General features: G+C 37.3%; 1 protein-coding gene across 8 annotated transcripts in view; it reads left to right on the plus strand.

Moving 5' to 3' along the window:
- CEP112 (centrosomal protein 112) overlaps positions 1–27,436 on the plus strand; it is a 279,030-nt gene that overhangs the window by 136,076 nt on the left and 115,518 nt on the right. For all 8 annotated transcript variants that reach the window (XM_090059025.1, XM_090059029.1, XM_090059032.1 and 5 more), the window contains 2 exons: positions 3,022–3,129; positions 16,351–16,533. In XM_090059025.1, coding sequence (XP_089915151.1) covers positions 3,022–3,129; positions 16,351–16,533 — 291 coding nt within the window. The remainder of the gene's footprint in view (positions 1–3,021; positions 3,130–16,350; positions 16,534–27,436) is intronic.

Raw genomic sequence — 27,436 nt, forward strand, 5'->3', positions numbered from 1 at the left:
AGCAAATGTCATTTCCCCCCACCTGAATTGAATAATCTGTTGACATCATAAAGTGGAATTTTTAGTGTCTATAGCAACACTGTACTCTGAACTTCACAACACAGATCAGACTTCAGAAGTCCTCTTTTCACTGAAATGGTAATTAAGGAAATAACAACTGGAGTGGGCACTGGTATTCTCAGTTAGTGTAATCAGTATCTGGTTTATTATTTCATGTAATGTATGTCTGTGCGGTATTACTTGCCCTCTGCTTCTTATTTGTGAATAGTTATTTAAAGTCATCTGACGTCTCATTTGCTACTTTAAGTGAGAGATACATTATAACCCTTTTTTAAAATATTAGATAGGCAACTGATAAAATTTAAACAGTTTAAGATGACTTGTTTTTCCATCCAGTTCTGGTGGTTGTCCTGTGGTACATCCTTTCTTCTTGTTTTCCTGGAGGAAGGAGAGGAAGGGTGTGTATAAATATAACTGATATTTCTGTTATTCTTCTTTTTAAATAACACTACTCAAAAACATTTAATTGCCTTCACTGCATGCAATACCCAAGGAAAAGAGTGAAATATCAGGATGGCTCATAAAACTGTAGATTAAAAACTAGGGTATACATATCAAGACAAGTCCTTACAAAGCCAAATAATAACTGCCAAAAATGAATAAACAGAATATGAGACAATGTTTTGGCTCTGTTATTTGTCGGGTTTGGCCAGTGAGAATCAGAAAAACCTTGTAGGACTTATGGTAAATATGTATATTTTGAGCTAGAATAAAGAGCTCAAACATATGCTTTCTTATCTGTAGCCCTTGTATAATATTTGACTTTGTGTAAACTTTAATGTTTCAATTTTTAGAAAATTTTTACTGTATTAAAAAAATGATTCCTTTGCTATTCTGAACTTCATTGGTGGGTAAAGCATGGTTTTGAGAAAAGGAAAGGGCCTCTCATATATGTTATGATAGGGGGAATGTTGTGATACAAGTACCCTGAATTGGGAGAATAGTCCTGTGACCTCCACTCAGCACCCCTAGTTCTGCTGTGGCTTTTCCCTTTTCTGGATTAGGGCAGCAACTCCTAACCGCCACATCTTCCTCCTTTCCTGAGCCACTTTTTCATTAAAATGACCTTTACCCTGTCACATATCTCTTCTGTCTGCTTTATCCAGCTTTAGACAAGTGAAAAGTCCTGCACTTAGGATGGGACAATCCCATGCATTGGTGCAGGCTGGGGACCAACTGGCTCAACATCAGCTGCGCAAAAAAAGACCTGGGGGTTACAGTGGACAATAACTGAATGTGAGCCAGCAGTGTGCCCTTGTTGCCAAGAAGGCTAAGGGCATACTCGATTGCATTAGTAGGAGCACTGCCAGCAGACCAAGGGGAGTGATTATTCCCCTCTATTCGGCACTGGTGAAGCCATATCTAGAGTTCTTTGACCAGTTTTGGCCCCCTCCATTACAGAAAGGATGTGAATAAATTGGGGAGAGTCCAACAGAGGGTAACAAAAATGGTTCAGGGGCTAGGGAGCATGACTTCTGAGGAGAGGCTGAGGGAACTGGGCTCATTTAGTCTGGAGAGAAGACTGTGAGGGGATTTAATAGCAGCCTACAACTGTTACCTGATGCGTGGTTACAGAGAGGATGGAGCTAGATCAGTGGGTTTCAACCTTTTTTCATTTGTGGACCCCTAAAACATTTTGAATGGAGGTGAGGACCCCTTTGAATTGTAAATGTGAGTATTCACATACTTTTGATTGATCATAGTCATCTTTTGTGGACCCCTTAGACATAGTCTGAGGACCCCCAGGGGGGTCTGTGAACCAGAGGTGGAAAACCTCTGAGCTAAACTGTTCTGAGTGGTGGCAGATGATAGAACAAGGAGAATTGGGCTCAAGTTGCAGCAAGCTGAGATTAGATATGAGAAAAAATATTCTGATTTGGTGGGTAGTGAAGCATTGGAACAGGTGTTACCCAGAGAGGTTGGGGAATCTCCAGCCTTGGAGGTTTTGAAGACCCAGCTGGACAAAGCCTTGGCTACGATGATATACTTAGAGGTGGTCCTGCTTTGAGCAGAGGGTTGGAGTAGATCTCCTGAGGTCCCTTCAACCCTCATTTTCTGTGATTCTGTGAAGTGGCATCCAGGTCTGTTGGCAAAGACATCTGTGAAATATGGAGCGTTACCTTAGGCCAAATAGGAGTTTGGCTCATGGTACAGAAATGATGCATTGCTTTTCTTTTTCTGGTACAGTAGATAGACTTGCAACAGCTACTAGATTCCTGACAGTTGCAGTCCCCTTTCCCACTTTACCTACCTTTAGGGAGGTAGATCATTCTGCTACTTTGATTGGGACCTAGCTTTAAAAGGAACTGATGGGTCTTCAGTGGGGCACAGTGCTGCAGGTATATACACATGCCTGGAAGCATGCCTGAGACAGAGCTAGCAGTTGTGCTTTTGATACAAAAGCCTTTGTTAATTGGGTTATAAAATTGCTTCCTTGATGCTATATACTGAAATCTGTGTGACTCATTATTCATAGGTGATGACTATCTTCAGAGACCTTTACTTGCAGCCAAATAATTCTCTTTTAAGTTATTTTACTGATTTAATGTAAATTTATTTTAAATGTGTAGTTCATGCATTCAGCTCAACACATTACTTCCTCTAAATTTCCACAGGCAATATCTTTTTAAATGAAATATATTTTGAATCTTAAATATCTCTAGAAAAATATTTGGTTGATTCTAAGTGGTGTTCAACACTACAATATGAAAAACATGCCATTGAATGCTAACCGGAGGGAGGCATAATACAGGTAATCTATTCATGCAAGTAAAAGATGATCTGTTTCCTTGTGTCTTCATTTTCATTCTTTTACAAAAGTGATTTTTATAATTATTCTCAACTAAATAATTGACAAGATTTTGATGGGTAGCAAAAAATAAGATATCAGAATGTATTTAAAGTTGGAACTTATACAAAGATGAACTATTCCTTTTTTCTTTTCTTTTTTTTACCTTGTAGATGGAAAAAGTGGAAGCAGACCTAAGCAGATCAAAATCTCTCCGTGAAAAGCAGTGCAAAGAATTCTCCTGGCAGCTGGAAGAGCTCAGGCAAAGATATGAGCAGCAGGTCAGTCTGCCATTTTCATGTGGTGGGACAGTGCGGGGCCATTGCAGCGTCAAGTCTGACGGTGTCTATGTGCTCGCATTCTTTTCTTTCTGAGAAAGCAGAATTTACTTTTGGTCTCAAAGCTGCATGTGACATAAAGCAAGTTCCTTATTTATCTCATACAAAAAACCAGACTCTTCGTTCCAAAAGGATACCTTTTATTAGACCAACTGGGAAATTGCAAGGAAATGTATCTCTTCTTTATCTCTGCATTTTGCTGGCTCTGTCCACCTGACTGATTCCTACATGTGCCCTTTCTTCCAAATTGTCACCTGTTTTTAGGAAAACAAAAATAATGGCCTTTGGGGGAGGGAGAAAGGAGGAAAGGAGTGGTATTGCCCAAATGCTTTTTTTGAAATAGAAAAGGTTCGTTGCTTATGCTAGAATTTTGTGATAGGCAGCTTCACAGCTTATAGCTCATGCAGTAGTTTGTAATTTTTACAGGAAGCTGTTTCTATTTCTGTTTCCTCCTCATATCTTGTGTGTTACTATAGTAACACAATTTGGGGGCTGTTTTTAGTGCAACAGCATCATTTTTTTATCTTTCATAAAGGACTTCTTTCTGACTTACAGCTACGACGGGTCCACAAACTGCAGGTAATTTGCTATCAAGGCTGTTGGGGCTAATACAAATGGATATTTCCATGGGGGAATTGTGGGTTTGCTTCTCTCTCCAGGCTGTCAAGAGCAGGAAATACAGCAGAGGCAACACATTCAGGTTTATGATATGTGCAGTGCTTTACTTGATCCAGAAGGTCTCTTTTGAGCAGTCAGGAATGGAGTAGTTTTAAGTCCTGAAGAAAGCGCTCTTTGGCTCTTGGGTGGAGCAGCAGCACTTTTGATAACAGCTTTGATGTCGCCTATGGACCAAAGAGCTTGGTTGGCCATGTGTCATACCAATGTTCACCTTGAAGAATTTATCCAGTCGTACTGAGGTAGAGCAGAGCTTAAATACCACTATGAGTTCATAATTTTTATTCTACTAGTGATTCAGGAGTAAGCAGGATCACTACTTTTTTTTTTTTTTACTTGTTTTGTGTCTCAGTTGAGCTATTTTGTCTATAGATCCCATCCATAAGAGTAATTCTAATTCCTTTCAGTTCTACTTTACCAACATGTCCTTGGTAGTACTGTCATATTTACCTCAATGCTACCAGAGGCATAACAAGAGGTTTTCTTCAGGTTCCTTATACAAGCAAAAGGCCACGGAGAGATCATAGGCAACAACTTTTATTTTTGCCAGGGTAGAGGCAGGGCCTAAGATGATGGATATATGGAAAGTTTTATACATTTCAGGTGCCAGCCCTCTTCCCAAGGGGGGACAGGGCCCTTAGACCACACGTACTTGGCACCTCTGGCAGAGATTACTTGCATTAGCAGAAGAAAATCCCAGGGAGTTGATTTAAGGAGGCAAGCAGAGGTGAATATACACCAAGGCTTAGAAATAGGAACAAATTGGTATACATCATCTAAAATGAAACTCTGTGTAGAAGAAACAAGATTACATTAAGTCAATTGAAATCTTGAGGGGGGGGCAGGAAATGGTTAAGAAGATTCTGTTACGTGGTCGTACTGAAGGTCCTTTAGTCCAAGGTCATGTTTGCATTTGAACACAGAGTTACACAGTCATTTGACATGCTGTAATAATCAAGGTGCCTTATCTCATTTTGCAGTTATTATGAGATATTTATTGCCACTGTGCTCCATCTGTTGTAGAGTTGCCTTGGGAGACTAAAGCCTTTCTTTGTGGCTGTTTAAAGCAAGACACAGCACTTTGCCCTTGTATGATGTACAATTTTGCCTGGAAGCAGGTTTCTGTGTCCACTAGTACATTTTGAAGGGGCAGAAGAATATTTGCCTGATCTGAAATGGCTACCTTTACAGTTCATTTACCACACCCTTTTATGCTGAATTTCCAAGTCAATTCTAAAAACATACTGAAAGTTTTACGGTGTTTAAGCTCTGAGCAGAACTTAAACTCTGCTTCCCAGTGTTATTATTTGCTAGCATGAAGTGGATAATTTTTACTACTATGCAATTATGGGGCAAGGTAGATTGCCATAAAACTGGGAGGGGATATTATTCCATTTTACTTAAACATTGTAATTGCTTCCTCTCTTAAATAGCTGTGTTGTATTATTGGGCATACTGTTTAAACAATTGTTATATATCACACTAGAATGAGTTGCAGTTCAGTAGTGGGTGAAGGGATATGTGGTACTGTTTATACTCTTTGGAACTAATCCTGCTCATACCGCCAATAAATAGCACTATATGCTATAGTAAACATTTGCTGAATTTGATCATTGGTTTATAAAGCACCTTGGGATGTAAGTCATATATTTAAATAGAAGATCACAAGATAAGTCTGGTTCATACTTATTTACTCCTTTTGAAAAGATGTTGCATTTTCATTACTGGGTTTGTCACTGTTGTAGACATCTTGTGAAAAGCAGCATTAGTTTAGCCCAATTTTAGAAACAGCAAGCCAGAGTCTTCCTGTTTTCCTACTGGCTGGTTAAGTAGATTGTCAACATGTACTAGTCAAAATGGTTCTTTAGGTTCCATTTTAATTGTTATATTATACGGGGGAAATTAGTGCACCATTAGGATCCAGACTGATATTACCAGTGACACTAAATTGCTCTTCAGTAAGGTGACTACTCAGTGGGTTCAGAAATGTCAAACTTAAAAAAAAAATTTTGAAATAACTTTTTGGGAACTTTGTGTTTTTCTAAAGTTCTCAGCATAGGAATGGAACAAAGGCAAACTCTAGCTTCAAGCCACCTCTTTGGGTTTCCCTATCTTTGCAGTGCTGAACCTTTTAGTATAAAAAAGAAAAGCCTGTGGTCTGCTCTTACTTACACTTAGCTGCAGCAGAGCTGATGTATGAAGAAGAATAGTTATGATATCTCCTTCCTTGGCATACGCTTTGTATCAGATGGGGCTGCTACAGATGTCTACTATATTGTTCTCTTCTAGCAACTTTTCAGAAGCTGGAGAACTCTTATATATCATAAATATTATTTGGGACAGGTTCTACCAGTCTACTCCATCAGTCACGTAACAGCTAGTCTGAAATACCCTTTGGATTTTTTGTGTCCTAAGAGATGCTTCTTAGCACGTGATCATTCAAACATTGTGATTAGTAAAAATAAGGTGGGCTTTGCCCTACCCCTCCCTTCATATAATTTTAATGTTGCATATGTAACAGTGCCATGATTCTCAATATACATGGTTCTTAAAGCTTCAGTGAACACATCTGTTCACTGTTCTTTTTCTGCCATTTCGGCGACAGTCCACAGTGCCCTATGCCAGTGGTCAGCAAACTTTTAAAGCTGTGTGTTAGATTGACCCAAATGAGTTCAGAGGCAGGCCGGTAGGTGGCTGCTTGGAACCAGCTACCGACCGCCACTTTCCCCAGCGGCAGCACGGGGAAAATGCCTGCCACTGCTGCTTTTCCCTGCAGTGGCAGGGGAAAGTCAATATTAGCGGTCTTTTTTTTTTTCTCTTGATCAGTATGGTTGGAAATACCAAAGCACTGCTGAATTCATTGCTGTTTTTGTTGTACTTTAAAGGAAAACAACAATGCCTAGTAATTCCATGGCTTGAAAAGTCAGAGAGCTGGTGTACCTATACCTGTACAATTTTTCCTATACGTTTCTAGTATTCAGAGCTTTTGTACACTGTATCACAACAATAAAAAGTTAAACTAAATGGAAGCAAAACTTACAAGAATAAATGCACTATTTAAACTATTTTCTTGCTGTTTTTTTTTAATGGCCTTCAGTAACATTGTTAGCATTGGGGTAAACATAAAGGGGCACATTTTCTGCTAAGAGGCGATCTTTTGTTGTTTGAATTTCACTTTGTTTAGGCTAGCTACTTTTTGTTATGAAAAGAAACTTCTAGGTTTTCTGAAATATCACTGAAACCTAAGGAAAAAGTATTAAGCATCAAACTACTAGAGCATCAGTAGAATTTTCAAAGGTCTCCTTTTATCTCATCCTAGGTTTTTTTGTTGTTATCTCTGTTCTGATTTTACTTAGAATATTCTTTAAAACCTCACAAACATGAAATATCGGTGACCCTTCCCACAGACTGTGATGGGTTATCACTGGATACTCTCTTCTTTTTGTATTGTGCTTTCTAGTAATAATACAAGGTTGCTTCAATATAACCACATACCTCTATGAACTTGATTCTTTCCCATTCTTTAAAATTTCCTTTTAATGATGCCAACTTTTCATTGGTCTGTGGTACTCTTTATTTAGAGTCAAGCGATTCTGTAACCATTTTTCAAAGCAGCCTTTGCTTTGCCTTGGACATTTTATTGGGTATTTCTTTTGTCATTATTTAAGGTGATTTAACTGAGCAATAAGATAGACCAGGTAGTGCTTTTCTGTGTAATTATGGCAAGCCTCAGGTCATGTAATAAGGTATTGGTTTAACTACAGAGTAACTTCACTATCTGAAAAAATGTAATGATTACTTTGAAATGTTCTGCCTCAAGTTTCTGATTGCTATTATGGATTGGGAGTTCTGCTTTGGGAAGAAGAAAAACAGACCTGTGGATTTACCTGACACTGATAGGGATGGGGAATGAGTGTGTTATTTTTGTGACAAAAAACTACAGCTGTCTAGCATTTAAATCAGTTGTATAAAAGTGAGATTATACTTGCCAAACCCCACTGTCCTCACTCTGAATGTCTGGTGACTTCAGACCTTAGCTTAAGCACGGCTGATTCTGATTTGAAAATCTAGCAACGTGAGTTCAGAGAGCCTGGTCTTGCAGTCTTCCAATGAGTTGTCCACATTTTTACTAATAATCTCATGATTTACTGATTGTAGAGATTTTATTTTTGTGACTGAGGACTACAGGCTCTGCCCCCCTTACTAGTACTTGAGACCGTTTTCCCTCAGATGCTGAAGTCTTCTTGACATCTGCATGGTCTGGAATTTTTAACTTTGCTTACAAAAGAGAAATTTCTAATTGCGTGACATTTAAGAAATGGTATTTCTTTTTTATTCTGTTTGGAGTGAACCTTCTAGTCATTTAAAAATATACCATTGTAATGTAGTTAATAAAAAACTAAGGAGAAATTCTAAAATCATGGCATCTTTGGTGTCAGATACTCATGTCACATTTGATTTCAGCTTCAGATGATTCCCTGTGTTGCTCTCTTTTGAAATATCTTCTCATGGGAGTGAAATTGCTGTTTTTTTAAAAAATATACTTTAGCTGAACTTTGTTGTACTTACAGCTGGTAGATTTGAAAGTATATTAAAAAAAAAAGTTGCTATCTGCTGGGAGCAGCTGCCTTCAGTACTTCAAAGGCAAGGGACACCACAGAGAAGGCCTCAGCCTTTCCTGCCTTTGAAATGGTTGCACTTGATGGTCAAGCTTCAAGGCACTGTCAGTACAGAAAAAGATTTTTTTTTAATTCTTAAATTTGAATTAAACCCTATTTAAATACCTATTAATTGTCTCTGCTGAAATTATTTTCAGCATTTGCCACACATGCTTGAAGGCATACATGCCCAAACTTCACAATATGAAAAACTACATAGACCATTTGCCAGAGAACCAAAGGTAATTTCACAAAAAAAAGAGCTACAATGTAAAATTTGGTGGTATTTATGTCTTCATTGAGAATTTTTCATCAAATGATTTCACTGCCTCTACTTAGAAAGAATGATTGTCTCTTCCTTTTTGCCTCAGGATGTTATGTTTGCTTTCTTCCTCTCCTTAAAAGATTTCCTTCTAAATAAATTTGAACAAAGAAACATAAAAATAAAAAACAAAAAGCCCAAACCAAAATGTTCTTTATCACCATTTCAGACTCGACGCCCAAAGTGACTATCGCAGCACGGGCTCCCCATGCCTGACAAAGGGTGATTGTGCCCGAAAGCTTTCTAAGGACTTTTTTCCAACTACTCAGTTGGTCTAATAAAAGAGATCACATCTGCCCAAAGACCCGTGCCTGCCTATAGTATTATTTTGTGTGTGTGGACTTGTCCCATATTAAAATTACTTATAAACTTAAGCAACAAATACCCTCCCCACCTCATTTTCTCACCAGTTTTTTAAATTTTGCTTAGAAACGTACTTTTTGCTGCTGGTCTTCCACGGGCCAGATCTAGTGGCCCTTGGAGAGCTGACACTCGTAGGTTTGTCTAGCTCCTCTTTCCAGCTGGACATTGTAATACAAAACAGCTAATATATTGAAAAGTATTGTCATGCATGTATTAAATACTTTTACTTTTCAGCATAATCAGCCCTTGAATTTTTATAGTTTACAGCTAGCTGGATGTTAGGCGGTGGTGAACAGAAGGGGAAGAGGGCTGCATGATTGGGGATAGAAAAGTAAAATCCACAAAATCCATTTTCTTTTAAGATGTACACTGTGCAGTTAAAAAGTTGGAAAAGTATTGTCGTAGTAAGATGGCATTTGCCTTTTTTATGGATATCCTCTCTAAGGTCAGTCAGTGATCCATATTAGCTTTTTTTAAAAAAACCTGAGCTTGTTCCATTCTACAGGAGTAGCAATAATTCACACATCGACAGAAAAGGGGAAAGCCAGGAAAAGTATTACCTGACTGCTAAAAAATCCCTCCATGTTTCAGGAAATCCTTTCATGTCACACTTGTCGTGGGTTTGTGACTTCCATAAGACTTGTGGGGGGATCATTAGAATTGTCTTTTTGTTCTGTTTAGTCAAACAGGAAGGAAACAGGACATCTTGATGAAAGTTTTACTGGTTATTTAACACCAAAAAAAATCCTATTCAAGATGACATTTTAAGACTTCTGTCAGCCCATAAATGTTCCATACGCTAAATTCTGCAGCAAGTCAAATGTGCAGTTAATCTTATAATAAATAAGACCCCCATTACAAGGCATGAAATTAAAAAGGCATAAGTGAACCAAAAAAAAAATACAGAGAAGTGCTGAATCAGCTGGTAAAAAGGAGTAAAGAATTGCCAGTGTAATCTTAAGCTCTGTAATAAAGTGGGTTATTTGAAGGAATCTAAACATTTATTATAGCAGTAAATCAAGGTGTTGAAATAAAAAAAGATATTGTTGGGGGAGAGGGCAGACCTTACCTGCCCATGAAGCAAACCTTCTTTGATATAGTGAATGTTCAAATCAAGTACTCAGATCTCAAAGATCAAGTTGAATTCTCTGACCACAGCCATTGTTTATATATTTAAATTTTGTATAAATTGCATAGATATGCATATGCGCACACACATGCACACTTAAAGCAACGTGTTCCTCGTGTAGTCAGCCCTCTATTCTTGAAGGTTCCCAACACTTTCCATTACCAGGTCCTTTTCCCCATCACTTGTAAATTTGCCAAACTTGAATTTTTTGTGACGAATGTTTGCAGGCTGGTTATGTGCTTCAGGCTAATTTTGATTTAATTTGATTTGTTGTTTTTAGTGGTTTGGCTGTGTCTAAGATCAAGGCTATGAAGAGTGTTGTTGTTTTGCCCAGATAAAAACAATTCAGGTAGTATTGTCTTGGAATACTATAGGACCTTCACTCTTTGCAGCAGGGACTTAATGTCGTGAATGTATCTTTTTCTATCCCTGAAAAATTTGTCAACATAGAACTTGAAGGAGCTTTGTTGAACATCAAGTCCAGTCCCCTGTACTTGCAGACGATCATTAACTGAAGCGATCCCCAGACTTGCCACTTCCAACCCTCACCTACAACTCTGAGGAGGAAAGTCTGAAATACCCATTCTCTTAACCTGTCTCTTCTCTTTCTGCAATCTCCTTGCTCATTCACATCTTCCAACTTCTGCAACTAATGAGGCATGAATAAAACCCTTCTTTATTGGTCAGGCCCATTCATGTAATTTCTTCAAGGATAAAAGTGTTACACCTGATCTCAAAAATAACTTAACCTAATAAGTAGGATCAACAGATATCAACTTAAAATCAAGCAGTAGGTGAAGGACACCTCTTGCCAGCATTGGTGCTTACATTAACCCCATGGGTAGCTGCTTTGTGAAGTCAGTCGCGTTCTCTCAGTGCTCTGGCAAGATTTCCAGAGTAAACTCTAAGCCCGTAACAGGCCTGCATAGGTGTGTGTGTAGCAAGGTCTGTACTGTAACATAGTAAGCAGCCATAGTAGGTGAGGGTACATACAGCATTTCCATAGAAACAGGCAGATTTATTTGGGTAGACTACAGGCTGCACTGACCATCTTGCAGCATCAGTAAATTAAGTTTATTAGGCATGCCTGTGGCTTCTGTGGACTCACTCCCAGCACCATGTCAATGTACTGGAACAAAGGAAGACGCAGGTTCAGTTCCTCTGGCCTAACCAATGTGCAGGGTATAATTTTTTTAAGACATACTTGCCACAAATAGTCAAGGTGTGATGGTGTGAGCGTTGCTGGGGTGTTTTTAGCTAAACCAGAAACATATTTCTTAAAACGTGTTGCTGATTTCCATAAGATCTTTGTGGGAAAAAATGTGGTTTTGGTTATGTATATAAAATATGTATTTTTTAAAGATGGCTTCAGTAGACACTTGGGTTCTGTGCTGTTCATATTTCAGCTGAAGCGTATTTGGCATCTTTTAGAAAATAACTAGCCTTGAAAGTGTGGAAGTTCACAAAGTAAATATAGTAGAAAACTGGATTGTCTCAATTAATTTATTGAATTATTTCAGTTGAATATCTGTAAACCTTGCAACTGTAAATCTGTAAATCACACACTGGGTTGTGTGTGCACATACAGGGTGGTGACAATTATGGGCATACAGAACATTCTAAAATCAGACAATCAATTTTATGTATCATAGAGTTTCTCAGTTATTCATTTTTTACTGCCTCATTTGCCATCTACCCACTGCAGTTAATCTTGATGGGGACTACTGCTAGTGTTCCAAACTCTGAGTAGTTTCAGAAGCCACTGTTTTTACTCCTAATCTGCTACAAAAGTTGATACCTTCCCCACAAATACAAAATCTGCCTTCTCTATCTGAAGTGCAGGATTAGCCAGACTGGATCCTGCACCAGTGATGAGTTTAAGGTCCAGTATTTGGCTGCCTGAAGGATTAGAAGATTAAATTTCTTTCATCAAAAAGGGAAAATTCCTAGATTTCTAACAGAAATGGATTTTTTTTCTTTGGTCTAGATTGCTGAAAATATTAAAGCTTAAAATAACCTATACACTCTAAATTAGGGGTCAGCAATCAACATACCACAGGTTGCCTCTGGCCCATGAAGAGGTTGGATCTGGATGGGGGTGGGGAGCGGCTGGAGATACCAGCTGTATGCGGTGTTGGGGGCTACAGAGAGGCTGCTGTCTTTTTGCCTCTTGTGTGCCCTTCGTTCCAGCGCATTCTTGTGCTTCACTCCACCTCTCGCCTGTGCAGCCTCTGCTGATGCCCCAGCGTTACCTATTCTATGTCCTGGGCACCAAATTTGCTCTTCAGCAAGATTGTTGGCCACAGGAATCTGTGCCACTTAGTGGCAATGTTAAATGAAGACTGTAGCAGGGGAGATATGAGAGTGCGAGAGAGCAGGGAGCATCATGACCATGGCAGGGAATCAGTGGCGCACAGTGATAGTGAAGTCATGAGCAGTCTGCTGTTCATCATGTTGCTGACCCCTGATGTAGGTCATTTTTCCATCTTTTTATAACCTTCTGTAAGTCTTGTACAATTGGAGCAGAGGTAATTGAGGGTACCCCTGTTACTCATTGATGAATGAAAAAGAAAAGCGCCAGTAAAAATGTTTAAAAAGTCTCTCAAACGTCTGTAAGATGCAGATTCTGCAACTGATGTGCTGCTTTATGTACACTACATGACGACGTGGTGTAAAACGAAGGTTTTGTTGTCACTCTGTTGGAATGACCCTACTTCCCTGGTCCCACAGAGTGGACTCTTCCCATGCTAAATCTAAGATATTTTTGCCACAATGCACTATCGTGTATGTTGTGTTCATGTATTTATAGATCTGTGAATACATGTGTGCAAAAGTTCAAATATATGGCATACAGTATGTATGCCATATATGTGAACGTTATATAATATATAAAGATGCATACATACATATACATATATACACATATATGCATCCATTATATAAAGGATTGTACTGATGTTGAGAGATACTGTCACACTTCAAAAGCAAGTCATCAAGATGCAAAGACCCCTTGGAAGCAAAGGGTCTCAATGTTCATGTCCTCTTAGGGAGTATAAAAGTATATATGTAAGAAAAAGAATTTAAGAAATTCATATTTAGGAATGGCCGATTTTTCAGAAAAGGGGATCCCCACAGCTAACATCAGTATCTAGTCCTGGCTTTGACATAGATTTCCTATTTGACCCTCTGCATCTATTCCAATGTTCACTACAGTTAGAGTAATTATACTTACTGCAGATAGCTTTTACATCTGTTTACCACCATGGAAGCCTTATATGGACTATAATACAGCTGTGCAAAATATAATTTTTTTTTATTTTTGGAAAAAAGGTTACAGTATTTCCATAAATGCTGTTAATGCACTTACAGAGTTACCTAGAGGTTCCTGATTTTTTAATTTTTGGGATTATGAATCCTAGTTACAAGTGAATTTTTATATTTTAATTTTTATGGAGATGCAGGAGATTTTCAAAGGGCACCTAATGACCTAAATCCCCATTTCCTCTTATTGGGCCTTTGAAAGTCTTTTTATAGTCCTCCTGTGTTCATGATGTTGGCTTGGCTTGGGAAAGCCTAAATAAAGTGTTTATGGCATAAAAGGAAAACTTGTACAAAGTCTTTCTACACATGAAACTTTAATGAAAATATATTGCCATTATTAATTAAATTAGAAACAGCTTCAAAATCATTCATATAGTTGACAGACTGCAAACACTAGAGCTTCAAAGCCCAAAGACACCATTTAATTTCAACCAGTGCTAGTAATACTGGGAATTTTTTAAAAAGGTGCATAGTTCAAACAGTGGCCAAAAGACAACTCTATATTTGGCCAACTCTTTCCTAAAGATTCCTAAAGCCCTCTCCAAATGTAATGACAGTGCACCCTCTGGAGAAGTTTTGTCTTTCTCTTGCAAGCTTTTCATAGCATACTTTCATACCAAGGTTCTTACTTGGCAGAGTATCTTTATATTAATTATTAGAAGATGACTTGTCACTTATTAGATTAATCTATTTATGCTGGTACTTAGGAATGTCGTTTTTCCTTCCTTTTTCCTATCCTCTATTTCTCTATCAAGTTTAAAACAATATGGGGGGAGAAGACCGCAACTGTTTAATTTCAGTTGGTAAGGAAAGGCTTAAATATATAGAGTGAAATCTGATTTTACTAGTCAGTGAGAGTTTACCTATTGACTTGAGTCCTAGATTGTACCTGCAGAATGCTTGTGAAAAAAAATGAAGTTATTGAATGAAGTGTGTCATGGTACAAGAATCCAAGAGAGTACAGATAATGAATTCAGAGAAATCCATGTCGCATAATATGGATTATTCATAATATTAATAATTAGTAATATTAAGAAGTGAAAAAGAGATGTGTAAGTATGACTATATGAAGACCGCTATTACAAACATAATTTATCATTAGGTGGCAAATATGTAAAAATGCAGTTAAGCTTTGATTAATGATAGAGTTAAAAAGCTAGAAAAACTGTATTATTTAAACATGAATAACATAGGTATCATTACAAAGTGTTTGAAAAGAAACTAGCATGTATACAAATTTTTGACAAAAAAGCCGACTTAAAACATTTTGTGTATTGATTCCAGGTCAAATACAGAGTAATATATGCCTACTGGGTTAAACTACTTCTAGCATTGCATATATGGGTTAATGAGCTTTTTAGTTTTACTAAATAATACAGACATATTTAAAATAAAAACATTTCTTCTTATCTTTTTCTTAAATATGCCACGTGATACATCAGAAAAATGTGGAGCTGGAAATAGGTTTTAATTTTAATTTCAAAATACATTGATCAGCAATTTGCGAGAACAGTTTTAAAACTGAACTAAAATAAAAAAAACACAGAAGTCACGAAACAGCTAATGTTAATGCAAAACGCACATTTTCAGAATTGAATGCTATAGCTTTAAGATAAGGTGCCTGGGCGCTTTCATTACAGAAACAAGATCGATGTTGAGCAGACTCCTACTGTTAGCTTTTTTGAAGAAGGATTCTCACGCTGAAAATAACCCAACATATTCTAGATAACAACGTTTTTTTCCTTCCCCGAAATCCACCAAAACTGAAGAAAAATCCAAGTGACTGTTCCTAGCAGCTGTGTGGCCTGGAGTTCACTAGGGAAGCTGGCTTCCTGCAGTCCCCTATTCATCACCTGCTTCAAAGGCAGCCTAGCTGGCTATAGTTTGCAGGCCAGGTAGGGTGCCATTGTGCACAGTCTGGGAGGATTAGTATCAAAGCTGCGGCAACCAGGCCCTTGGTCTCGGGCTGCCATTCAGTCTAGCAGGGAGAGGCTAAGACTGGCCAAGGTCACAGTATCCAGTGTGGTGTGGACTGGGAAAGGATCCTGGGAATAGAATGCTTTTTATGAAATCATGGCGCAAGCTTGCAGCACAGCAGGTGCCCTTCTGGAACACATACATCTGTTTGTGTTGGTCTACCGTAGCTGACAATGAGATAATAGAGCTTTGTTTTTTATAATTTTGTTTAAAAAGACAACTGTATATACAATAATGTAGATGAGTATTGAAGTCGGATCTTTTATTTGGGAAATTGTAAAGAATCTTTAAAAGATTTAATTGCTGCTTTTTTTGTGTGTGTATACTTAAGCGAAGAGGAGAGCAGACTGACTATTAACCATTTATAATCCTTGCCACTGCTGATTAGCAGCAGCAGGATACTTGGGGGGAAAGTACACAGAATGCGACAATGAATTGTGGGGTTTTTTCCTTTTTTTTTTTTTTTTTTTAAATGTTCCGACATTTGTACGAACAAATTGGTTAAGGGTGCACTGGATTTGCTTAGTTGTCTTCAGTGTCGAAATTGTTTGAAGGAATTCTTTTATGCTACGGGTAGTTTTTAAAAGGTGAGGTAATAATGACGTAAAAATAAAATTGCCAACTTGATGAAATTAGGGGGAAAAAATTAAGCTGTACACGAGTTGTCATGACGACAGGGATGTTCTATTGATGAACTGTACTCCTCATTGTCCAATCAGATAGTAGAGCTGAAGCTGGAGCATGAACAGGAGAAGACGCACCTATTTCAGCAGCACAACACAGAGAAGGATTGCCTGGTCCGAGATCATGAACGGGAAATTGAAAAACTGGAAAAACAGCTCCGCGCTGCCATGACAGAGCACGAGAATAAAACTCAAGAATGCAGGAAACGAGATGCACAGGTAATGACCAATAACATTTGAAAAGCGTGCCTGTGTATGTGTGTGTGTGTGTGTGTGTGTGTGTGTGTGTGTAATATGGAAAATATATTATATTACACACATACATACATGCATACATACATATATATATACACATACATACATATATATATATATAAAAAAAAACTTTACATACATAATATATGTATGTATATGTATATATATAGTGTGTGTGTGTGTGTGTATGTCTATATGCATGCACACGTGTGTGTATATCTATATCTATATTATATATATCTATATGAATCGTTTCCCGTTTTCCGGCGTTACTGATAATGTACGCTGTTTGATCATTTGCCACTGACATATAAACGTGATTTTGTTTTTTCTTTTTTTTTTCCGCGTTCCCTCCCCCCCATTGATGAATAAAGCTTTAACAGCAAAAACCACAGGTAGCCAGATTAAAAATCCCATGGTGCGCTATAACTCGGCCTCTTATTTATAATCTTGTCTCATTTTCTTTCATGATGGATTTGTTTAAGAAAAAAAAGGTATCTCTTTTCCCCAACCCCCACACTCACCCCTCCTTTCCTTACCCCTGGGTAAATGCCTATGAAATATAACTGATTTCATTCATATGCCTTCTTGTTTAAATCTTTTTGGGTAACTCGCAAATATTCTTGTTTTTTAATATTTGACTGTATCTCTAATTTTGTCTTCTATATTTACATTGTATGTTTGATTGCGTATCTCAGATGCTTAGATAAGATTATTTGGATTTGGGGTTGCTTCCTTCAGGTTTGTTATTTTCCTACACACGCACCCCTCCCATCCTCCATCTCTATGGTCACTGTTGGAAGCCATTTGGCAGAATAACCCCCAGCTGTGGTAGCATTTGACTCTTCAAACTTGTGGATGAAATGTGCACTGTCAGCATGGAAAATGATCTTTATTAGTTTTCAGTTCAAAAAATCATTCAGGATGTGCGTGGTTGTTTCATTTATTTTGTGAGGGGGGATGATATAGTTCCTAAGAGTCTGTTATAAAAGGCCTGCTATCACTCCATTTAAAAATTCGGAGTGATTTTATAGTAGAAAATGGCCTTCAATGAGCAAACAGGAAAAGTCTTTCTCACTTTACTGGGTGGCATTAGTGTAATTTATCGTGCATTTGTCAGTTTATGCCAAAATGGGTGTTTTTGTATGGAAGGCTGAACCACCATATGCTTTCCGCGCATTAGCTTCTTCCCTACACGGTTTAAGACCTTGGTTATAGGTATGCCTTTTTCATTTTAATAGATGTTAAGATTGCCTTTATCCAACTTATGATATGATTAAATTTGCTTAAGGATTTTATTTTTAATTTCTTTTTTTTCCCCACACATGGAAGATTCACATTCTGTAGAATTAAAAGCTAGGTTAGGAAATATACTAAACAAACCAGTCTGTGGGGAAAACTACCTGGCATAAACAGTATTTGTGTATTTCATAGGCACTGTTATTGTTTTCAAGTAAAATGAGGGAGTTTTGAGCATGCTCAGTAATAAGAAATTCAGAAGGCTGCTGCAGAATTGTATACCACCCTTTTTATTCACATTTCTGGATAATGAACAAAAGATAAGTAATTGAAAGAGCCAGTCTTCTGATGCTCAATTATACAATTACTTCATAAATATCCTTTCAGTCATGTCATCCTCTCACCTACAACCCAGAAATAACATTTGTCTATCTCCCAAGGAAGTCCAGTACTTAATATGAGTGAATGGTATGTTGCTATAAAACATTAATTTGATAAATATGCTGGTTATTCAGTGTGTGTACTGAAATTCACTTCCATTGGCGTGTGTGGACACAATGGGAATGCCTAGAGTAGTGAATTCAGAGAGAATATGCGAAATGCCTCTGAGTGTGTTCTTCCTATTTAGCTAGGTTGCAGTTTACTCATAGCTACAATTGGCTTTGTGGCATTTGGAAGTGGTGGTTGTTCAAACTGATATATTTAGTACTATTATAGGTATTACGTTAAACATTTAAAATGTGGTGACAGTCATTGGGATACTAACAACAGAAGTGTTGGGGGCCTTTTTAAAGTCTTTTTCTTTCCACTTTGAATATCCCTGCAGCCACTCCTGTCATGGCAGTGCTGGTAAAAGGGAAAAATATGTTTGCCTTTGACCCAGGGTAAAGACTGCTGTTTCTAATCTGAAATTGAATAATCATCCATCAGAAAACTGTTCCTTCTTTCAAAGATATGTTCTTTAAGTTGGGTTAATTATCAAGGTTAATTTAATAATGTTAAGTACTTCATCTATAAAACGCATTAAAATAATTAAAATTTACATTTAGATTAGCAATTGAGATAATATGTATTTGAAATGCCTTCCTGTTATCTTCTATCTCTCTTCTAGAGAGATACTAGTGCCACTTGTTAAATTTGTTGGGCTCCGCATTCTTGCTCCCAAGATTCATATTTTGGGGGTATTTCATAACTGATGCATAGTATTTTTATGATATGGTCATCAGTGGTGTCTGAATGAAAATGCAACCAGTTAAATTAGGCTTTTTCATTAAATAGGATAATGTTTGTAGATTTTGATTTCATTAGGTTTCTTTATGTTATGGTGGAGCTGCTTTGACACAGCAGAAGAGGCCATTTTGTTTAGCTAAATGAAAAGTGTAACTGCTAGGTATTTAATACAGTTTCAGTAATACCTAGCATTAGCCACAAATTAGCAGTATCTCTTGATGTAGAGGATCACCATATCACATAAGACTGATACAATTTAATGGAGCTCTGCAAAACTTTACTGAAAGCGGTTTTTAATTGCATCTCCACAGTCTCCAAGTTCAGTCACGTTTTCAGCTACTGAAAGATACCGTGCAAAAGAATGCCACAGATTTCAATATGAAGATATAATTTTATTAGTGAATGTTAAAAAGGGAGTTAGTGTTTAAGGGGTAGAAGGAGACTGAGTCACCTACTATACTTGCTCTTAGCCAAAAGATCAACTCAACAACTGAATGAGTTATCTCCAGGCATTACTTAAGATTTTAGGTGGGTTTTTTTGGGAAAAAATAATGTTATTGGTTCTTGTATTATAAGTTCAGCAAGTTACTGAGCGAACCATCTTGATTTAAAGGGATGCCATATTTTATATAACCAATTAACTTTTGTATACTATTAACATTCCACTTTAGTACTTAGTTTAATATATTTTCAAAAGATTTTTTTCCCATAGAGGTGAAATGCTTGGGGTGGAGTAAACTGACATGTGGGTCAATAAAATTCAAAGGAACTTAAAGGCTTTTGTACCATGCTGTGTTCTTTAGTCTTTTTCTTTAAATCCTGTATTTTGTCTGAGCTGCAAGAATATTGTTGTTAATAAAATCATATTTTCCTTAAAATGTAGAACTTTTGGTTTTTATTTTATTTAAAGTTTTAGTTCTGTATTTCCATTTTCTCTTTGATATTTAAGATTATTTAGAGCTACTTTAGAAGTACCTTAAGTAATCTTTCTAAAATATAGTTTGACCTTTAAAAAAGAAAAAATCAGCTTGTATATTCTTTCAAAACACAATGAACCCATTGAATAATGGGGAACTTTTATTTTAATGAAAGCATCCATAGCATGGAGTTTGAGATTTCCAGGTCAAGACATTTCTCATAGTAGAGAATAATAAATCTTATTTTACAGAAACAAATTGTTTTACTAAAAAGAAATTCTCCATGCTATTTTTCTTTAGTTGGCCATATTGGATAATGGGGTTAGGAAATTTTAATAACTAATCCTAAGGAAGCTACCAGAAGATGTAGCAATTGAACCATCGTGTCTTCCTTGATCCAATTAATGTCACTCTTTCCTTAGCACCTGACATGGACCCTTACCACCTCTAAGATTCCAGTCTTCCAGCTGCTCTATAAAGTTATATCATTTTTATTCTTGTTCCTTGGCCATTTGACCTTTGGGGTAGGGACAAAAGAATACACCCCCTTAACTTTACTTAAAACACAGTGCTTTCCAGTAAAGTAAAGAAGGGGCTAAGGAACCTAAAGCCTTTTTAGTAATGTGATAATGTGCAGGTTCAGCATTTTCTTCTTTTCATAACCAGGTCAGGAATAATTCAAACAGTGAAGCACAATTCATCACATCACTGTTTGTAGCTGTAAGAGTAACTCCATTTTTAATATAATGTTTTATTGTTTTAAAACATCTGGTTCACAATAAAGTAAATTTAATCAGGATTTAGGCATGTGTTAGTCTTCAGATATCAGTTGCCAGGAAAAAAACCCTAATCAGTTCTACAGGTACGCAAGTGTAGATGCTCAAGTATGAAAGAAATCATGGAAGAGGAAATTGGATGGGCTTGGAAGGGGGAGTTAATTAACGATTTTCACCTTGCTTAAACCTCTCTTTCCATTTCTTCCTGGTTCCTCTTTTTTCTGTGCATATCCAAATTCTCTCTCTATTCTCCTCCCTTTGTTTCATTTTCCCCTTGTAGATTCATGACTCCTTCCATAATGCACCCTCCAAGGACAGAGCAGTCTATCATTTCTTGTTTTCTAAGCTCACGTTCTCTCTCTTTTAAAACCAGTTCTTCCCTCAGTTCTTCCTATGTTGGACTCCTCACCAATGATCTTTCAACTCTTTCCTGGGTAGATTATTTCCTTGCCTTTATTTTTTATGAGTGAATTTTATATTTGTTGACTGCACCATATGTATTGCTTTATAAAATATATGTATGCTTATGGTATTCTATAAATCATAATAACTTCAGAATAGGGAAAATGGAAAATACTAGTTCACTGTATACAGCCATTATGAAATAATGTATTGTATTTCTTCAATGGACACCTAGCATCACTTACTAAAAAAGGAAAATGTAAAAAATTCTGTTTTGTAGCCACAGTTTAGACTACAAAACTGTACATGAATAAACCTGACTATACCTAAATTTTACCATTACAATATTTCATCCAGAAATTGAAGGGTCCAGATTGTTACTTCAAATGAAAAGCAAAGTGCGAGGGATTCTTAAATTGTAAATCATAGATTTGCAAACTTTCATCTGTGGACTGTTTACTGGTGGCAGATAAAAGTTTGTCAATAGATAATGACTTATCTTCTATCTTTCTAATTCAGTTAAAGATAACAAATATAATTACTAGCTTCTCCGTATATTTGTTTTTCATGTAAACTATGACTGTAGTTTCCACAGAGATGCTTTCTCTACTTTTAGTTGACTGGGAGGAGGTTGGTACAGTCCATGTATTAAAATGGGACATTAACATTGACTCCTTGCACTAAAATGTGAGCTCATGCTATTGAAAAGATTCAGAATGACTGCCACATTGCTCTGTATGCCTGGCTCTTACTCTGGATTTTTTGTGCTTTTCTACCAATTATAAATATCTAAAATATCTAACGTGAAGATATCTTTGCAGCATTTTCCTGCAAACAGTTTAGTATATGGCAGACAGAATCTGAATTCCTGAATCTGTCTGAACCACCTAGTTGAAAGCCAACTTCAGGTATATCTAAGCAATCTGCAGACATACCTTTAACTACTGCCTAGTCATACCTGTAGACCAAAGAGTTAACAGTGAACATCTACTATAAAATTGAGGTGAAGAATAAAATGTAGGACTCACTCACCCTGCAGTGAGCCCCACCTAGGAGCTGCAAGTGGAAGTTGCCTGTGGGTCTTGCTTAAAACAGTAAAAAAAATCTGTGATTCATGTGGGCTTATTTCAGAAGGAACACCTTATTCTTCTGTGTTCCCACTCTTCTCTCTTCTGCCATTTTTTTGCCACATCCATTGTGTCCTTCTACTACTGCTGCATCTTTGCCTTTTTATTGCATCTGAATTTAGATTGTGAGGTGTTCAAAGCAGGGATTGTGACTGTATCTGCTTCTGTCGAATATGTAGTATAAATTGTGGGTAGCCAGGTGCCCTGAATTAATGCATGTCCTAAAAAAAATCTGAACATAACAAAATGTTGTATAAATTACTTTGCTGATTAAAAATGTTCAATTTGTTTAGTGAAAAATTCACTATACTTTGTGCTGTATTCATAGGATGTAGGAAAAGGCAAGCAGTTGCCATAGAAACTAATATATCACATGATATATTCCCTGATTCTTAACTGTAAGGTTGGTTTTTTTAATGGACTGTTTATAAGAGAATTGAGAATATATTATGTGTTATATTGTGAAATGTGAATTGAATATATAAGTGGCTATTTTCTGTTGGAACATAATCATCATTTTATAAAGTTTTAATGCATTTTTTATTGTTAAAGAAATGATATATGAAGTTAAATGAAAAAGATGGAGTATAAAAAAATCTGCTTGAGAAGGGAGGGCAAAGTGTACAATATGTGGGCAGTTCTTTCATCTACCCCCATACTTCCAGTGGAGAAGAAATGATTCTTGCATAAAACTTGATTAGTATAGGATTCCATTCTTAAAACGTGAGATTGACCTTATCCAACAACTAGAATCCGGTTCCATTATGCGTGCCAATTATTCTCAGTATCTTTGCTGCATAACCGTTGGCCACCAGGCCTGACTTCTGCATATAAAAATGTTGAGTGTCAGTTTAAATGCCCTATTATGAACTTCCCATGCTGTCAGCTGTACCTGGAATAACCATCTGCTTCTCTTGCACATAGCCCTCCTTTAGAGCAAACTTCTAATCTCATTTTAACCCATTCTTCTGAAGTCACAATTTTTTCCCCTACTGCACACACAGTGAAATAGAAATAAAAAATTAAAATGGTAATTTCAAATTTTATATACAACATAGTAATCACACTACCATATGTAATAAGGCCTTTGTTTTCTGTCATTATCATGCTAGTGGTGATTGTTCACAAATGCTAAGTCATGTATGTTTGAGAGATTAATTTGAATTATAGTTTCATTTTATTGGGTTCTAAATTAACTGTCTCAGCTCAGGATACTAGGATGTCACTGTTGACAAAGGCAGACATGTGTTTAAGTGGTAGAAGCAGAATGAGAAAAATGTTAGTATACATAAGATACAGGATGGGAAATTATATAAAAAATATTAGAATGCCATTATATAAATTATAAATAAATTGCTATTGTCATCCTGTGTTTAAAAGATTCTGTTTGATGAGAATGACAAGAGCATAGCAAAAATTATTTCATCAAGAGCAGAAAAAGTTGAACAAGTTATCCTGAAGACATAATCAAAAAGAAGGAACGTTACTAAAATACTTTAGTATAACAAATTGCAAGAATAGGACAGTTTGGGCACATTTTCCCCCTTTCTCATAATACTAGTGCAAAGCTGGGTTCCATTAGCTTGAAAGGCTGCCAAATCCAAATGAATTGAACAAAGTATTTTTTCATGTGATGCACAGTTAGCCCACGGAACTCGGTGCTAAACGGTATTATGGAAGCCAGAAGCAAAGGGTTCAAAACGATGGGAAGTGTATACGAATCTTACGAATCGAAGAATCAGTTATCAGAATAGACATTTTTAAACAGTTTTGGCAAGAGTATAACCCCTCACTCTTCAGGTCAAAATCCATTTTCTTTTGGGGATTAGCGGGGGATTTTCTTTGGGGCAAATTCTTCTGAGTTAGCTGCTTGAGAAGCCAGTGGTTATCTTGCAAGCATTTGCTACCTGGCCACTCTTGGAAAACCAGTAGTGGACTAGATGGATCACTGAACTGATGGAGTATGGAAGTTCTTGTATCCATTTAATATATTTCCCCCTGGTTAAATTGGAAAAAAATTACCTTTCCTTTTTTTCTAAAATTGTGTCTTGGGAGGAGCTCCCTGAGAACATCTCCAAAGTTACCTTTATTTCCTCTTTCAGATGTCTTAACATGTTTGTTGTGTTGCCAACAAAAAGCTTCATCATAAATAGGGCACTGGACACTGCTCCCCCTCATGCTGACCAGTATTGTCTCATCATTTCCTTGTACTTCCCCCACCTCTTTGTATGCAGCTTGTTTTTGGGGCAAAGACTCTTCTCTTCTGCAGGTCTCAAGTGTCTTCTGCAGGTCTCAAGTGTCTAGCACAGTGGCACCCTCACCCATGACTGAGGCTTCCATGTCTTCCGGTCAGAAAAACAAATAAATAATTCACAGTAATAATGATTAGTAAAATTGCTATAAAATATGTAATAACTTTTAAATTACTCAGTGGTCAAGGGCGGTACTTGTGGTAACTACAGTATTTAGGATCCTCAACTACAGCATTACATTTTTAAGTGTAGGAGTGGGAAAAAAATATCATGGTAGTTAATTTCACATGGACTTGGCAGCTGCTGTGTTGTTAGTAAAGCCACTGTATTCTCAAGCATGCACCAGAATGAACTTCGAGAGTGTGATTTTTCAAGAAAAATCTAATTGCAGTTCAAGGGATGCCTAATAGGGATGTAAATGTACGTGGCCACATCCCATGGAAGTTTAACTGCTGATGAGATCAGATTCTAAATTTGCTTATGGATATCATTTACAAAAGGGACTACATTGTAAAAAGCCTTGGTTTTTCTATGGTGTAAATGCTGTTTGCGTGTTGATACCAAGTTGAGGTTCCAGAGGATTGCAGCTGAACAACTGAGCTACTAGTTGTTGTTTTGGTAAAGCAGCTTGTGCGGAGAAAGTTGTTTGATCAATGGTTTGCCAGTTTTCTGAGTGCTTAGTGAAATTTCAGTGCTATGGAAAATTGGTTGGATAAATTGGACACAGTCTTCTTAAGTTTGTTTTTTTTTGCCGTGTACAGGAGGTATTTAATAGAGCGGGGTGGGGGGGAGGCATACCAGAAATTAAGCCCTGTCCCCTCCCCAGGTGCTACTCCAATCCCTTCCCCTGGCTGCTCTGCTTTCTGCCCCCGGCCCTGTACACCCTGCCCAATGTGATGCTCTGCTTTCTACTCTCTGTCCTATCTGCATCTGTGTTCCCTCCTCCCTCCTCAATCTACTGCGTACCACACAGAGGCTAACCATGCCACTTGTATCACTTGTGATGCAGGTTGGCCCTCCTGGGATAGAGGGATGTTGAAATCCTATGTTAAACTGTTTTCAGTGCAGTGGAAGTGGCAAGGACAGCATCTTGAAACATCTCTACTGAATGCCTGGAGGGCCTTCGAGCATGTACATCAGGGCTTATGATGCCTGATATACACCAAAAACAGCTGAACATCTCCTACTTTGGGGACCTGATGTTAATAACATCAATGTACTAGCAGATCAGTTTTGGACCAGTTGTCTAGCACCTCAACGAATTATGTGGAAAAAAATTCCTATGATCCATTCAGTCCCACAGTTCAAAGGTACTTTAAGTACCAAATTAAAGAGTAAAACACCAAAATAGAAATGATGACAGTCTACAGTTTTGAATGTTAGCATCACTTGTTTTGGCAGCATCACTATTCTTAAAACAATAGGATCCATATGATGGTAATTTTCCTGATTTCAAGTAATAAATATGAATTTATGGTCCAAGTAAATTATTACTCAGTACCACTGTTGAGTCCAGTAGACAGTTTCACCATGAAGTAATAAGGAGAAATTCTGGAGATACAGTTATTTGTATTTTTCTTTTATGTGGTTCTATGATGGGGAAAGAGAAACCACAAAACCAAAGAGAAGCTTTGCCCTATCCTGTAGCTGACATAGTTTGGCTGAAGATATGTCAGTTGAGAAATATGAGACCTTCCATAAAGTTCTGCACACTCCCACATTAAAGTGTCACAGAGAAATGTTCAAATGGAAAACCAGTTACAAATTACAGATGAAATGATGAGGGCAAACTCTACCGGGTAGGGATTCCCACCATTCCCCAGACAAAAGACATACTGCTTCAGCTCAGAGAAAAGCCTACAGGCTACAGTCAATCCTTTTTCCACTTCATTAGGAAGAAATAGGAAAAATGATATGGCCAGAGTTTCTGAGGAAGAGGTGAGTGGCACAGAAGTCAGTCCAAGAAATTTACTGTTTACAGATCACCCATTGGTAACTCCTTTACCTTTAGCAATTCTTCTAATGACTGTCTTCCTCTAGTTAACTCTACTACCATGTCAGCTGCAAAGGGATGAAAATCTGCCTCCCTGCTTAGTCCAGGGCCTCCTTTAATCAGTAATGCTGATTCAATGCTCTGTATTCAGCTTGACACTCATGACTTGAGGAAGAGCGCATAGGGAAAACGGAAGATATCTCATATGTTTTGCCATGGGGTCGTTGTCTCTGGCCCAAATTGGCACATAGATTTTGGGCCAGAGATGCATTTTGTGCTGGGTATATATTGAGTTAGAGGAAGCCTAGGTATACTTTCTGTAAACCTCTTGTGTCTAGGGAAACTTTTCATCAACCACTGGGGGTTCTCTTAATATGATGAATAGTTGTGATGTGAACTTAGGTGATACAGCTACATCTTGGTCTGCTCACCCTTGAAAAAGCGGTTGTCACCATATCAGCATCTTTTGATAAAAATGTTTCCTTTTTTAGTAGAATAGCATAGACTCTGACAGTGATTTAATGTTTATGGTGTAGATTTCATATTACAAAAAAACCCCCATTTTTTTCACAGTGTGGCATTAGTCTTTTCCCCCCCAATTACTATATATTTGGCAGCAAATTAACTTTGAAGGAATACAGTGCATATCACAATTCTCCTTTGCTATACTGAGGAGTCATTTTTGGATCTTTTAGTTCAGTCAGACCAATGACTGACACTGGTAATGTCTTCAGTTTCCATACATTTGAAAGACCTTTTTTGACAGCGAAGGTGATACGAAGAAGGAGCCAAAGTGCAAAAAATGATTAGCAGAGTGATGATATCATCAAGTGTTCAAAGACTTTGCAAATTGAAGCTTATTAGGCTGACATTTTGTCTTCTATTCAGCACTAATTGGAATCATGCCTGGTTGCATGATGTGAAAGATACT

The sequence above is a fragment of the Crocodylus siamensis genome, chromosome 8 (assembly GCF_052110815.1).
Source record: "Crocodylus siamensis isolate JL-2025a chromosome 8, ASM5211081v1, whole genome shotgun sequence".
Lineage (NCBI taxonomy): Eukaryota > Metazoa > Chordata > Crocodylia > Crocodylidae > Crocodylus > Crocodylus siamensis.